The 13,065-nt window shown below is 38.3% G+C and overlaps 1 protein-coding gene across 1 annotated transcript in view; it reads left to right on the top strand.

Annotated features, from left to right (window-relative positions):
* ABCC4 (ATP-binding cassette, sub-family C (CFTR/MRP), member 4) overlaps window positions 1-13,065 on the top strand; it is a 244,430-nt gene that overhangs the window by 178,534 nt on the left and 52,831 nt on the right. Inside the window, exon 21 of the mRNA XM_012647333.1 lies at window positions 9,604-9,754. Coding sequence (XP_012502787.1) covers window positions 9,604-9,754 — 151 coding nt within the window. The remainder of the gene's footprint in view (window positions 1-9,603; window positions 9,755-13,065) is intronic.

The raw sequence follows: 13,065 nt of genomic DNA, 5'->3' as shown, positions 1-13,065 counted from the left end.
AGTAGAGACGGGGTCTCGCTCCTGCTCAGGCTGGTCTCCAACTCCTGAGCTCAAACGGTCCACCCTCCTCGGCCTCCCAGAGTGCTAGGATTACAGGCGTGAGCCGCCACGCCCGGCCCTTCATTCTTTTTTGTCTTCTGACTGTGTATTTTCAAATATCCTGTCTTCAAGCTCACTACTTTCTTCTGCTTGATCAATTCTGCTGTTGAGAGACTCTGATGCATTTTCAGTTCAGTTCTTAAGTTCCAGAATTTCTGCTTGATTTTTTAAAAAAATTATTTCAATCTCTTTGTTAAATTTCTCTGATAGGCTTCTGCATCCCTTCTCTGTGTTGTATTGAAGTTCATTGATTTTCTTCAGGACAGCTATGTTGAATTCTTTGTCTGAAAGGTCACCTATCTCCATCACTCTGGGATTGGTCACTGGCACCTTACTTAGTTTGTTGGGTGAGATCATGTTTTTCTGGGTGTTTTTGATGCTTGTGGATGTTCCTTGGTGCCTGGGCATTGACCATTTAGGTATTTATTTTAATCCTCGCAGTATAGACTTGTTTGAACCCATTCTTCTTGAGAAGGCTTTCCAGATATTCAAAGAGAGTTGAGTGTAGTGATTAAGTCTTTGATCACTGAAGCTGTATCAGCGCTGGGGTTGCCCCAAGCCCAGTAATGCTGTGACTCTTACAGACTCCCGGTGGTACTGCCTTGGTGGACTTGAGTAAGATACGGGATAACTCCCTGGATTACCAGGCAAAGTCTCTCAATCTCTTCCCCCATTCTCTGTGCTGGGCTGCTAGTGTTTGGGGAGGAGTGAAGTGGGGCCTCCCTCATGGCCACCAGCACCAGGTCATACCTGAAGCGAGCCCAGTCTCACAGCAAAGCCAGTGCTGGCTATTGCCTGGCTACCTGTGATGTTTATTCAAAGGCCAAGGGCTCTTTTGTCAGCAAGTGGTGAATCCTGCCAGGACTGGGGTCCTTCCCTATATGACAGCATGTTTCCTTGTGGCCCACAGTGGGTCTAGAAATGCCTTCCAGGAACTAAGGCCTGAACTGGAGGTGGTGTCAGGAGTCTGCTCCGTACTTTATTTTACTGTGGCTGAGCTGGTACCCAAGTTGCAAAACAAAGTCCTCTGAACTTTTCCCTTTCTTTTCCCCAAGTGGAAGAAGACTCCTTGAGCCGCACAACCTGTGTTTGGCAGGGTATGTGTGTGTGTGACAGAGGCACTGGCTTGGCTTCTACCACTGGTATGTCACTGGGTCACTTGCACCTCAAGTGACCTGAGCCATTATAGCCACAGGAATTGCCCAAGGACTGCAGCCCTTATGGCCTGACTGCCTTATGAACTTATTCCAGGCCCCAGGTGCTTTTTGTCAGCCAATGGTGGGGCTAGCCAGAACTCGGGTTTCGGGGTGGAGGATTCTTTCTGACCAGGCTAGTCTAACTGTATATGCTCCCTCCATAGGCAGTGGCAGAATTCTGCCCTGTGGTGCCCGATGCCTGCGCAGCTCTGAGGTTTAATGCAAAGTCCCACAGTCACTTCACTCTCCCCCTCCCCTCACAGATTCTCTCTGTACTGGGGGTGCCAGGGGATGGGGGAGGAGTGGCGTAGGCCGTGCAAGATTGTCTTTCTGCCCTCTTCCGTGCCTTCTTTCCTTGATGTGATGTTAAAACTAGGTAGTATGATCACTCACCTGAGCTTTGATTCTTCTGAAGGAGCTTTCTTGAGCGGATATTTGTTGAATTTGGTGTTCGTGTGGTGGGACAATCGCTGGAGGCTTCTATTCAGCCATCTTGCTCAGCCCCCCAGCTCACAATATTTTGCTGTTCATTCTGCTTTAAACAATCAATAGTCTTTTAAAGAAGTTGAAATATATACATATGTATGCATGTGTGTGCATACATATTGTAAAAAATTATGTTTTATATTTGTCCACATATTTATCCTTTTTCAGTCCTCTTTATTTCTTTTTGAAGTCTGAGTTTCCATCTGGTATCATTTTCCTTCAGCCTGGAGAACTTCTTTTCAGGCTGGTCTGCGGGAAACAAGTTCCCTTAGCTTTCGTCCATCTGAGCATGTCTTCATTTTTAATGATCTTTCCAATGGAAGTAAGATTCTAGGTTTATATAATCGTTTGTTTTTATTTTTTCCAGCACAGTAAATACATCAATTCATTGTCTTCTCCGTCCATTGTTTCTGGTGATCAATCAGTCATCCTTGTTAAGCTTGTTTCCTCATACATTATGTGTGCTTTTTCACACTTTTTAAAGGATTCACTCCTTGTCTCTGGTTTTTACGTGTTTGATTATATGTGTCTAGTGTCCCCTTTGGGGTTAATGAGCATCTTCAATATGTGGGTTGATAGTTTTCTTCAATTTTGGAAAATTGTGAGCCTTCATTGCTTCATACACTTCTCCATTATTCCTCTTTTTTCGCCTCTCGTCCCCTTCCACAACTCAAAATTACACATATGTTGGACAGTTTGGTAAAGTTCCACAGAACTAGGATGTTCCATTCTAGTTTTTCAGTCTTTTTTAATTTTGTCTTCCCCTTTGGGTGATGTATGTTCATCTGTCTTCAGGATCACTGATCCTTTCTCAGTTATCCCAGTCTGCTGCAAGCCCATTGAATGTGTTTCTTTATTTTTGATATTCCCATTTTTGTTTCTAGCATTTCCATTTGATGTATTTTTAGAGTTTTCATCTTTCATATGCTTATTGACCATTCAAATATCATATTTTTCAAAGTGCCTATTTGAGTGAATGTCCAATTTTCCTATTGTAAACTCTGGGGTGTTTTTGGTTTTATTTCTTATTGATTTATAGAATTCTTTATTCTAAATTATACGTTTTTTGTTATATACCTTCTCCTGCACTAATATTTACCCTTGTAGTCCCATATGATGTATTTTCATAAACATATTTATTTTATCCTTTATGTTTATTGCTTTTTGTATTATTTTTGAAAATCTGTACCTGTTTGAGAGTCATAAGGATATTCTTTTGTTGCTTCTTTACTTTTAAAATTTAGATTTATGATATACCTGGCATTTATTTTTATGTATAGTTTCAAGTAAAGCATTCAGTTTTCATAGGCATATCCCACTGAACACCAGCAACATTTATTATTTATTAATTTATTAATTTATTTATTATTTTCTTCACTGTATCAAGTATCTCTATGGTCACAGTTCAAGCAACTCTGGAGGTATGGGTCTATTTGTGGACTGTTTTCCGTTGCCATGATCTTTTTGTCCATTTTTGTGCCAACATTATACTGTGTCATAATTATTGTAGCATTACAGTAAGCCTTAAAATCTGGTAGCACAAGTCTTGGTACTTTGTATTTTCATGTAAATTTTGCTTGTCAGTTTCCACAAAAATACTTCCTGGGGTTTGTGTTGAGATTTTATTGAATCTATAGATCACTTTGGGAAGATTCGACATCTTGACACTATTGAGTCTTCCAAAATAATATGCTGTATCCTTTATTCTTACAGGTTTTTAAATCCCTTCAATAATATTTATAATTCTTAATATAAAAGGGTTGGCACATCTTTCATTAGGTATATTCTAGGCATTTGATGTCTCTTGATATTGTTGTAGATGGCATGCTTTTAAGAGTTTGACCTTGTCATGGTTTATTCCTCATTTGTAAAAGTACAATTGCATTTTGTATATTTATTTTGTATAATATCCCTGTTAAAATTTTTTTATTTTACTACTTAATCTATAGATCTCTTTAGATTATCTGTATAAATGTTATATCTATGAATAATAACTTTTATTTTTGTATTCCATTCATTATACTTTCATTTTTTTTTTCTTTATTGCTCTGGCTAGAACCTCTTGTCCTTCTTTAAAAATAGAAGCAGTAGTAGCATACATTGTGGTTCTCCCCCTTGCTCAGAGGGAAAACTTTCCCTATATCAGCATTAAATATAACATTTGCAGTAGATTTTTCTTCATAGATGCCTGTATCAGATTAAGGATGTATCTTTCTATTCTTATTTTCCTAAGACTCATTTTTAAAATCATCAGTGATCATTGAATTCTATGAAATGCTCTTTCTGCAACTATTGCGAATGACGATGCGGTTTTTCTCCTTTATTCTGTTAATGTGATATATAACATTGATTTATTAATTGTGAGATCTTAAGTCAGCCTTGTATTTTTGGAATAATCAGTTTGTGAAATATTATCTTTTTTATATTGTTAGATTCAGTTTATTGTTATGTGATTTAGTATCCTTGAAATAGTTTGGTTTATATTTTTCCTTTTTCTGGTTTTTATATCAGGATAATGTGTTTGAATTCTTCAGAAGAATTTGGTAAAATGTTTTTGCAAAATCAATTTGTGAAGTCACTTGGGCCCAAAGTTTTTTCTGTGAGAAATTTTTGAATTCTGAATTCAGATTCTTAAATTGTTATAGAATTATTCATATTTCTGTTTCTTATGTCAGTTTTTGTGTGTCATTTTTCAAGAAATTTGCATGAAAAAATTTAAATTTATTGGCACAATGTTTGTTATATCCTCTTTATAAAATTGTTTTACTTTGTAGATTTCATCATTTGAAATTATGACTCTACAAAGTATGGGACTGATACTCTATTGTAGCCTTTTTAATGCCTGTAGTATATCTTCTGTTACCGCCTGTTAATTCATGATAATAGTATTTCTTCCTCTCTTTTTCTCTTAATTAGTCTGGGTGTAGTTTATTAATTTAATTCATATTTTCAAAGAACCAAGTTATAGGTTTGTTGATTTTTCTCCTTGAAGTTAGTTTTCTGTTTCATTATTGTCTACTTTTTCTCATTTCCATTCTTGTCATATTTTAATTTAATATGGTATTTTTTTTTTAAATCTTTCTAAGGTTTTTTTAAGATCCTTGACTTTTAGCATTTGTCTTTTTAAAAATTTTTTTTTTTTTTTTGAGACAGAGTCTCACTGTGTTTCCCGGGCTAGAGTGCCGTGGCGTCATCCTAGCTCACACTAACCTCAAACTCCTGGGCTCAAGCGATCCTCCTGCCTCAGCCTCCCGGTAGCTGGGACTACAGGCATGCGCCACCATGCCCGGCTAATTTTTTTCTATATATTTTTAGTTGTCCAATTAATTTCTTTCTGATATTAGTAGAGACGGGGTCTCGCCCTTGCTCAGGCTGGTTTCGAACTCCTGAGCTCAAACAATCCGCCCGCCTCGGCCTCCCAGAGAGCTAGGATTACAGACGTGAGCCACCGCGCCCGGCCTTAAAAAAATTTTTAAAGCTATAAATTTACCTTTCAACACAGCTTTAGTTTCAGGGCTCAAATTTTAATATCGTTAGATTTTCTTTTTTTTAATTCGAAAATACTGTGTAATTTTAATTTCTTTGAAACAGGTGTTATTTAGAAGTGTATTACTGAATTTTCTAACATTTGGTCATTTTCTAGTTACTTTGTTATTGATTTCTTTTTAAATTCACATACAGATATATTCTATATAATTTCTGTCTCTTGGTGTTCTTTGATATTTGCTTTATGATGTAGTATGTGTGCACTTGAGAATGTATTATGTAGTTATTGTTTACAGTATTGTAGCCATTAAGTCAGGTTTGTTAATCATGCTTTCTAATCTCTAATACATTTTGATCTGTTTATTCTATCAGGTATTGAAATAAGTGGGTTAAAATTCTGACTATAATGGTAGATTTTTCTATTTCTCCTGAGATCTGTTGGATTTTTTCCCTTATGCATTGTGGAGCCATATTTTTAGGTTCATAAAAATTTATTGTTGTGTGTATCTTCTGGTTAATTCGAACCTTTATTCTTATGAAATATTTCTTTTATCTCTAGGAATCCTTCCTTAATTAGAGCTTCTGTATTCATAGTGGTAGAGATAGACAGTCCATCTTTCTTTTGGGTGGAGTTTTCACAGGGTACCTTTTCTCAACCTTTTATTTCCACCCTTATATGCCTCTCTTTTTTAGGTGTGTCTTTTAAAGGTAGAGTGTACATGGAATTCAGCCTCGAATTTCATGATGAACATTAATACTGAGGAAAGGTGGAAAGGAAGGTGTTTCTCAATGAGATACACTGACCACAAAGGAAGGAAGAGGTGCCGCACATTTCCCTGATGCCTTCTATTGTTTTCTAACCAGATTATAATCCACACATCCTTCACTCCTCAGTGCTATCAGCTGTGATGCAGGATTAAGAGCTAACTGAAGGGTAACACAGGTCTGAGAGCTGGTGTGGATGTGAGAAGATCACATCATCCAGTGAAGGCTCATAGGACTGATTAGTGTATCCCAAGGAAAGGACAAGGTTTGCAAGCTTAGTCTTAGAGAACTTTTCTGTAGATCTTCTCATACAAATATCAGCAAGCTATAAAGTTCTGATTCAACAGAGTTAACTGAGTTGGGTGAGGTCAAAGGTAACAGGTGATAAAAGGGAGACCTCCCAAGGTGGGTCCTATGGAGATAATAGACCTGGGATCCAGAGTTGACCTCTGACTTCCCTAAGTCATGCACAGCATCATGTGAGCACGCAACTTACATCTGAGAAATAAATGCTGATGCTGGGAGTATGACGGATTATGAGCGTACATTTAAGAGCCTTCCATATTTCCCCCTTTGCTTCTATTCATTCTATAATTAAATATAATGAGTATAATTTGACATAAATTACATCTTTATTTCTTAATACTTTTAGAGGTTTATATAGTCTGTTCAAAATTTTAATGCCTCCACAAGAATCCTGTATTAGTTAGCAGCACAATCTGTTATGATAGTCATTTCATTTCGAGTCATTTCATTTTTTTTAATCTCATGTGTTTCCAGAATAAGATAGGTAGCAGAATCTATTCTACACTCACATCAGTAAATAGCTTACTTATCAAAAACAAGGTGTCAATTTTTGTCCTCTTTAAATCAGGAGAAAATCTTGTTGTGCTTTCTTGCCAAGAAGAGAATCCTGCTTTGTTTCTTGTTCTTAAGTCACCTCTTTTGCAAAGTCAGTAATAGTTTAAAGTAATAACCTGGACGATTTGTACTTATCACAACTTGGAACTTAATTCTTAAGAGTCTGACTCACAGCAGAATTAAAAGCTTTCTAGTTTCTCCAAGGCGTTAGCAGTCTTAACAATTTTGGTGTTATGTTTTAATATCATAAATAATAAAGGTACCATCTACTGATTAAGTTGCCACCTGATTAAATACATATTTCACTTTGTGCCTAATATAAGGATGAGGGGAGAGAGAGTTCAAATTAGGAATAGAGTGAGTCAAAAGTATGGATGGCATATTTATTTGCATAAAATAAAAATACATTTTTAGTGCTATTTATAGAAAACATGTCCTTTGACATAAGACTCACAAAGACTAGCAGGAACAAAATCTCACAGAATTAAGTTTAAAGAGAATTGTAGGTAGATACCTAAAAATTCCTACAGAACCGTAAATAGTTTGGTAGTTAAATACCAGACAGGCAAACAGGTCCTCATATTTAAAGCTGCATTTGTGAAAAGAAATATGTTCAAGTCTATAATATTGGGATACGATATTCTAGAAGAAGAATCTTCCTGGAGAAATTTCATGTTTTACCACCATTCATATATAGATATTAAACATGTAGAGCATTCAACCCTCATTTTTTGTCCCTACGTTTTATATATTTATTAAAATTAAATCTGGCACTTCTTTTGTTTTTCTCTACGTTATTTTGCTTTCTAGGCTTAGAACTTTTAGGAGACTTTTTTTATTCGAACAATAATTATTAAATCAACATGTATCAGTATGATCTATTTGCAAGCATTTTAAGACCTTTTTAATGATCAGCTCTCCTTTTTGACCTGAGCAGACTGCTATTCCCTAATTTACCAGGAATCTGGGACTGGTCACCTCACAGGAGAGGCCAAGGGTCAGGGCACTGGGCTGGCAGCAGAGGGTGTAGGTACTGATGCTACGAGAACACAAGAGTTGCCTGTGATCACATGGGGAAGCAAGCTGTGATTGCTACCAGCAGATGGTTATTAATGCTGCTCTTTCTGATAGTCTGTTAAATCAGCCTGTGAAATTAGGTCCCAGGTCCTTCTTAGAACCCTCTAAAAAGTGTTCTATTTCTTCCTATATCTCCACAGCACTCTGTGCTTTCTGGTCAAGTTGTGTATTTTCATGTAAAATAGTAAACTTTGGAGTCCTTGGATCTCATTGTATGAATCTGAATGGTCCCACCATTCCATCCTTTTCAAGAAGCGAGCATTGTGCTTTCTTAGCAGGTAGACACTAACTTGAGTTGTATTCGTATCACCTGAAGCCATAGATAATTGTTAGTATATCATACTTTTCCTGATAAAGATGGATACTTAAATGACCATTATCCAGTGACTTGGGTTTCTATTCTGCTTACCTTTTTTTTTTTTTTAATATCTTTTAGACCAAGGTAATTTCCCAAGAAAACATCACCTCATGGGGTGAGGTGATGATTTAAGTGAATATTCATGGAGCCATTCCACGGTGCCTTGCACCCAGGAATCACCTGATACATGGCATTTGCTATTATTACCATCATGTGGCTTTGAAATAGACATTTCAAATATTTATCCTAATGGTGGAAAGTTGAATGTATATGCAAGTAATAAAAATTTTTTTAAAATCCCTTTTAGATATTGTAAGCTGTTTTCTTATTATCAAAACTCTTCCTCAGGTTTCTAAGGAATATAAAAAGTTTGATTTATCACATTTTTCTTCATTGGGCTTGTTGATAGACTCTATAATTCCTTAAGTAAGGGTTTTCAGAGGAAAAATTAAAGACAGCTTACTAGACCCAAAGCAGTCCAAAAGTTCTTCCTGACTAATAAGAAGTTTTTCCTGAACAACAAAAAGTTGGCTGTATACTGAGGGTTTGCTTACGTCTATTGGCTAGCAGTGTGGGCTCCCCAGCTCTGTCACTGGTGCTATGTTATCTCCAAGTTACTTTTCCTGTCCATGCCTCAGTGTCTCCATCTGTAAAATGAGATACTACTACTACTACATAGGGGTGTTATGAGGTTTATATGGTTGATACATGTAGTGTATTTAGTATACAGCCAGATACACAGCCCTCAGTCAATGTTTACAATGGGTAGAAACCAAGAGTGAGGTCTCCCCACTTCCAAAGGTGAAGGTTTAAATTATTGCCTCCTTTTTTGAGCGGTGAATTTGCAATTAGCCTCTTCTTTATCCTATGTATCGTTGAGGTTTGTGGTTTCCTCATCTATGATACCTGCTCACTTATTTCCCTGTTAGCATCTACTAACTCACCAGAGTTTGGGATTCAAGTCCTACTGTGAATCTCAGCTTTCTAGTCCGTTAAATAGGCAAAATAATCATGCCCTACCTCATGGGGCTAGTGAGTGCATCAAAAGAAATAATGCCCAAAAAGTTCTTATCATAGTGTTTGTGCGTGGCAGGCATGTAGTAAATATCATTAGGACAACCTGTACATTCCTTATTTCTTTGGTTGGAAAAGCATTCCCTGCTATTCTGCAGATCTTTCAAAGAAGGAAGCGTAATCCAAATAAAACAACCCAATAAGATATTTTTGGAAAGAATTCTTGATAAAGAGGTCCTGTGTCTACTTTTGCTCTTTCAGTCATTTCTACAAGTGGTTGTTGTGGTAGCTGTGGCCGTGGCCGTGCTTCCTTGGATCGCGATACCTTTGGTTCCCCTTTGCATCATTTTCATTTATCTCCGGCGATATTTCTTAGAAACATCAAGAGACGTCAAACGCCTGGAATCCACAAGTGAGTATGAAGGCTCTCAGGTTGGTGGCAGTGTGAGCTGGTTTCCATTGATGCCATTGTTAAGGAGACCCCCTGAAATTCCGCAGACGCTCTCTTCCAGAATTTCTCTGACATTAGCCAATTGAATGTTATGGCTCCCATGAGTCAGTGTGGCCCCCAGAGCAGGTGGAGCTGGTAGCATGCCAGGCGTAACTTTGCAGTTTCGAATGGGGGGAAGCGAAGGACATATGAGGAATAGTATTGCACTGGAATATGAGCAATGGGGAGACAAGGACCATTTCGGTTTTGTTCATGACATACTTCCTTACACAAAGCAGACACTCTGTAAGCATTTTTTTTTTTTTTGAGAAATAAAATATTTCATTATATTGTAACTAACATAGAAGGGAAATAATCAGACCAGTTTTCTTTCCCTGAAGATGCTAGAAAAGGAAAAGTTTAGAGAAAGGAAAGGAAGGCTTAGAAATATACTCATGTGAGAAGCAATATATTTGGAAAATATATTACTTTTGCATACTCAAGAAATGACTCATAAGTTGCAGTCATTAAATGTTTTCAATAGGAAAGCATTTTCTTATCAGTTTACTCCTTTATTGTCAGTGGTACTTGCTATAATGTTACAGTTTGAGGTGGCCCCCAACCCCCAGGCTGTTCATATAAATGGACACTGAAAATAATCTCCTTAGGAGAGAGATCAGTTTAGAATGCATTCAGTCTATTGCTCTGTTCGACTTCCTAGTTTTGGAATAATGGGGAGAACATTTTATGATTAATCACTCTATTCCACATGTAATCACAGAGGATGAAATTATCTAGAGCTCATCTCATTATGAATGCACACATTAACATATTATTACTGAAACGAAAAATCATAAGAAGGATAGAATTGTTACTTTTTTAAAAAGAGGTATAAGGATGATAGCCAAAAAGTAAAGAAGGAAGATATTTGTATCAGAAAACCTCTGCTGTGGACAATTACTGCAAATGAATGCCAACTCAGGTTTCTGGAAGCCACACCAAGAGGAGAAACTTATTGAGTCCTGCGGTTGTCAGTATGTACTGCGTGAGAAGTATAAGTTTGTTACAACAAATGCGTGTTTCGTTGTGGCATATATTTGTTTCTTTTTTAATAATAAACTCTGAAGAGGCATTTATCATAACTGTCTGCATAAAGGAGAGTGGGTGGCAGTTTCAGAAAAGCTCTAAGAAAATCTTTCAGTCCTCAGGGGAGCCAGCTGAACTTCGGTGAGTTCTGGTTTTGTGAGGTGCCCCAGCGGGAAGGTGGAACAGCGTGGTCCAGATGTGTGGAACCTTCTGCTGACCTGACATGTTACTTAGGATAGTACTTTAAGAAGGCAGGGCATAAATGATTGGATTTGCTGGGAGGAGACCTTTCTTTATGCATTTCATTGGCACCAGCCAGTCTTCTATGTAGACCAGAAGGCAGCAGACGTCTTATGATTTGGGACCACTCATGGAAAGTTCTTCAACAGTCGAGTTGCAAAGGAAGGTTTATTCAAGGAAGGGTTGTTCGTTCCAGAAGGAACACCTTGATGTAGATTTTTGTCTGTGACGAGGGCCACTTCCCGTGCATGTGGATGTGCAGAGAAGAGGACTTACTAAGGCTTTTTTCAAGAAGCAGTGTGGGAGTTCCTCTCTTCAATCCTGGCACACACCCTAAAGCTTGAGAACATTTTGATCTGGAAATGCTGACAACTTTGTCATCGCCCCTGTTGAACATGTGGGTTTTCCTGTACCCCAGTTGGCTGTAACAGTAAGTTAAATATGGATGTTCCCTTCTCCATGTCCCAGGTAGCGAAATGTGGTGGCCAGCTGATTAGAACTCTTTATTGTATCCTTCCAGGTGGTAGGTTTGTGCCATAAATAATAATTCCTCTGTTTTTTATAAGCTGTAATTGATCATACTTTTTTGATCCACTACTGGAATCACCAACCAGAAGATGGATGCCTGATTGCTATGGCAAAAAGTCATTATCCTACCTCATCCTAGTGATTTGAAGGCCAACTAAAGCCTCGCTTATACTGCGTAGCTACCTGTGGAACCATAGGCTGACACTTAAGGAATCCTCTTTTTTTTTTTTTAAGAGACAGAGTCTTGCTCTGTCACCCAGTCTGGAGTACAGTGGCACAATTATAACTCACTGTAACCCTGAACTCCTGAGCTCAAGCAATCCTCCTGCCTTGGCCTTCTAAAGCACTAGGATTATACGCGTGAGCCCCTGTGCCTGGCCTCATTTCAGAAATCTTAACAACAAATCTGTAGTTGATTATAATTTTTTTGTATTTTTATTTTTTTTGAGACAGAGTCTTTCTCTTTTGCCCTGGGTAAAGTGCAGTGGCATCATCATAGCTCACTGCAACTTCAAACTCCTGGGTTCAAACGATCCTGCTGCCTCAGCCTCCCGAGCAGCTGGGACTACAGGCACACCACGACGCCCAGCTAATTTTTCTGTTTTTGGTAGAGACGGGAGTCTCGCTCTTGCTCAGGCTGGTCTGGAATACCTGAGCTCAAGCAGTCCTCCCACCTTGGCCTCCCAGAGTGCTAGGAGTACAGGCATGAGCCACCTCTCCCGGCCCTATAATTTTTTTTTTATTTTTACAAAAGTGAGCGTAGCAATAGTCAGACATAGAAAAGTGCATAAAACCAGGATGGCATTTGGTTGCATCTCTCTAGCCATCTTTATTCATTTGGCAGTGCCTGGATTGTGAAGCCGTATCCAAGTTCTGTCTGTAAAGGTGCTGTGATCAACTAGCAATGCCTGCCCTGGGCATTGGCCAGGGGAATGTGAACCCACATCCCATGTGCATTCAGACCATAGACCCTTGAGTCTGCTCATGCCAGATGCCCAGGATCTTTGTTCATCTTAACGTGCTTAATAAGAGGTACAGGAATGGGGAAGCCTATTGGACATTAGCTAAATAACATTTTGCAGTTTTCTAAACATGGCCTACAAAGTTTGGAGAAACACAATGACTCATGAGAATCTTTAACTTCAATCGTGTTCCCTCGAGACATGGCGGCTCACGTTAAAAGCACAGCCTTGGGAGTAAGACAAAGTTGAGTCTGATGCCCAACTCTAGCACCTACTCAGGTTAATTTAGTTAATCTGGGGCAGTGCTCTCAATGCCTCAAGGCTATTTTTCCCTCTGTTGGATATAATACCTGCCCCGTGGTGCTCTTGTGAGGACTGCCTGAGACAATGCTTGGAAAGGGCACTAGAACTTGGACCACAAGAGAACTAACAAAGGCATTAGCGCCTTGAACATGAGAGAATTACAAACATAATAAT

The sequence above is a fragment of the Propithecus coquereli genome, unplaced genomic scaffold (genome assembly GCF_000956105.1).
Source record: "Propithecus coquereli isolate 6110/MARCELLA unplaced genomic scaffold, Pcoq_1.0 Scaffold262, whole genome shotgun sequence".
In the NCBI taxonomy this organism is placed as follows: Eukaryota; Metazoa; Chordata; class Mammalia; order Primates; family Indriidae; genus Propithecus; species Propithecus coquereli.
The sequence above is the reverse complement of the archived record's forward strand: the minus strand, read 5'-3'. Positions and strand labels throughout refer to the sequence as shown.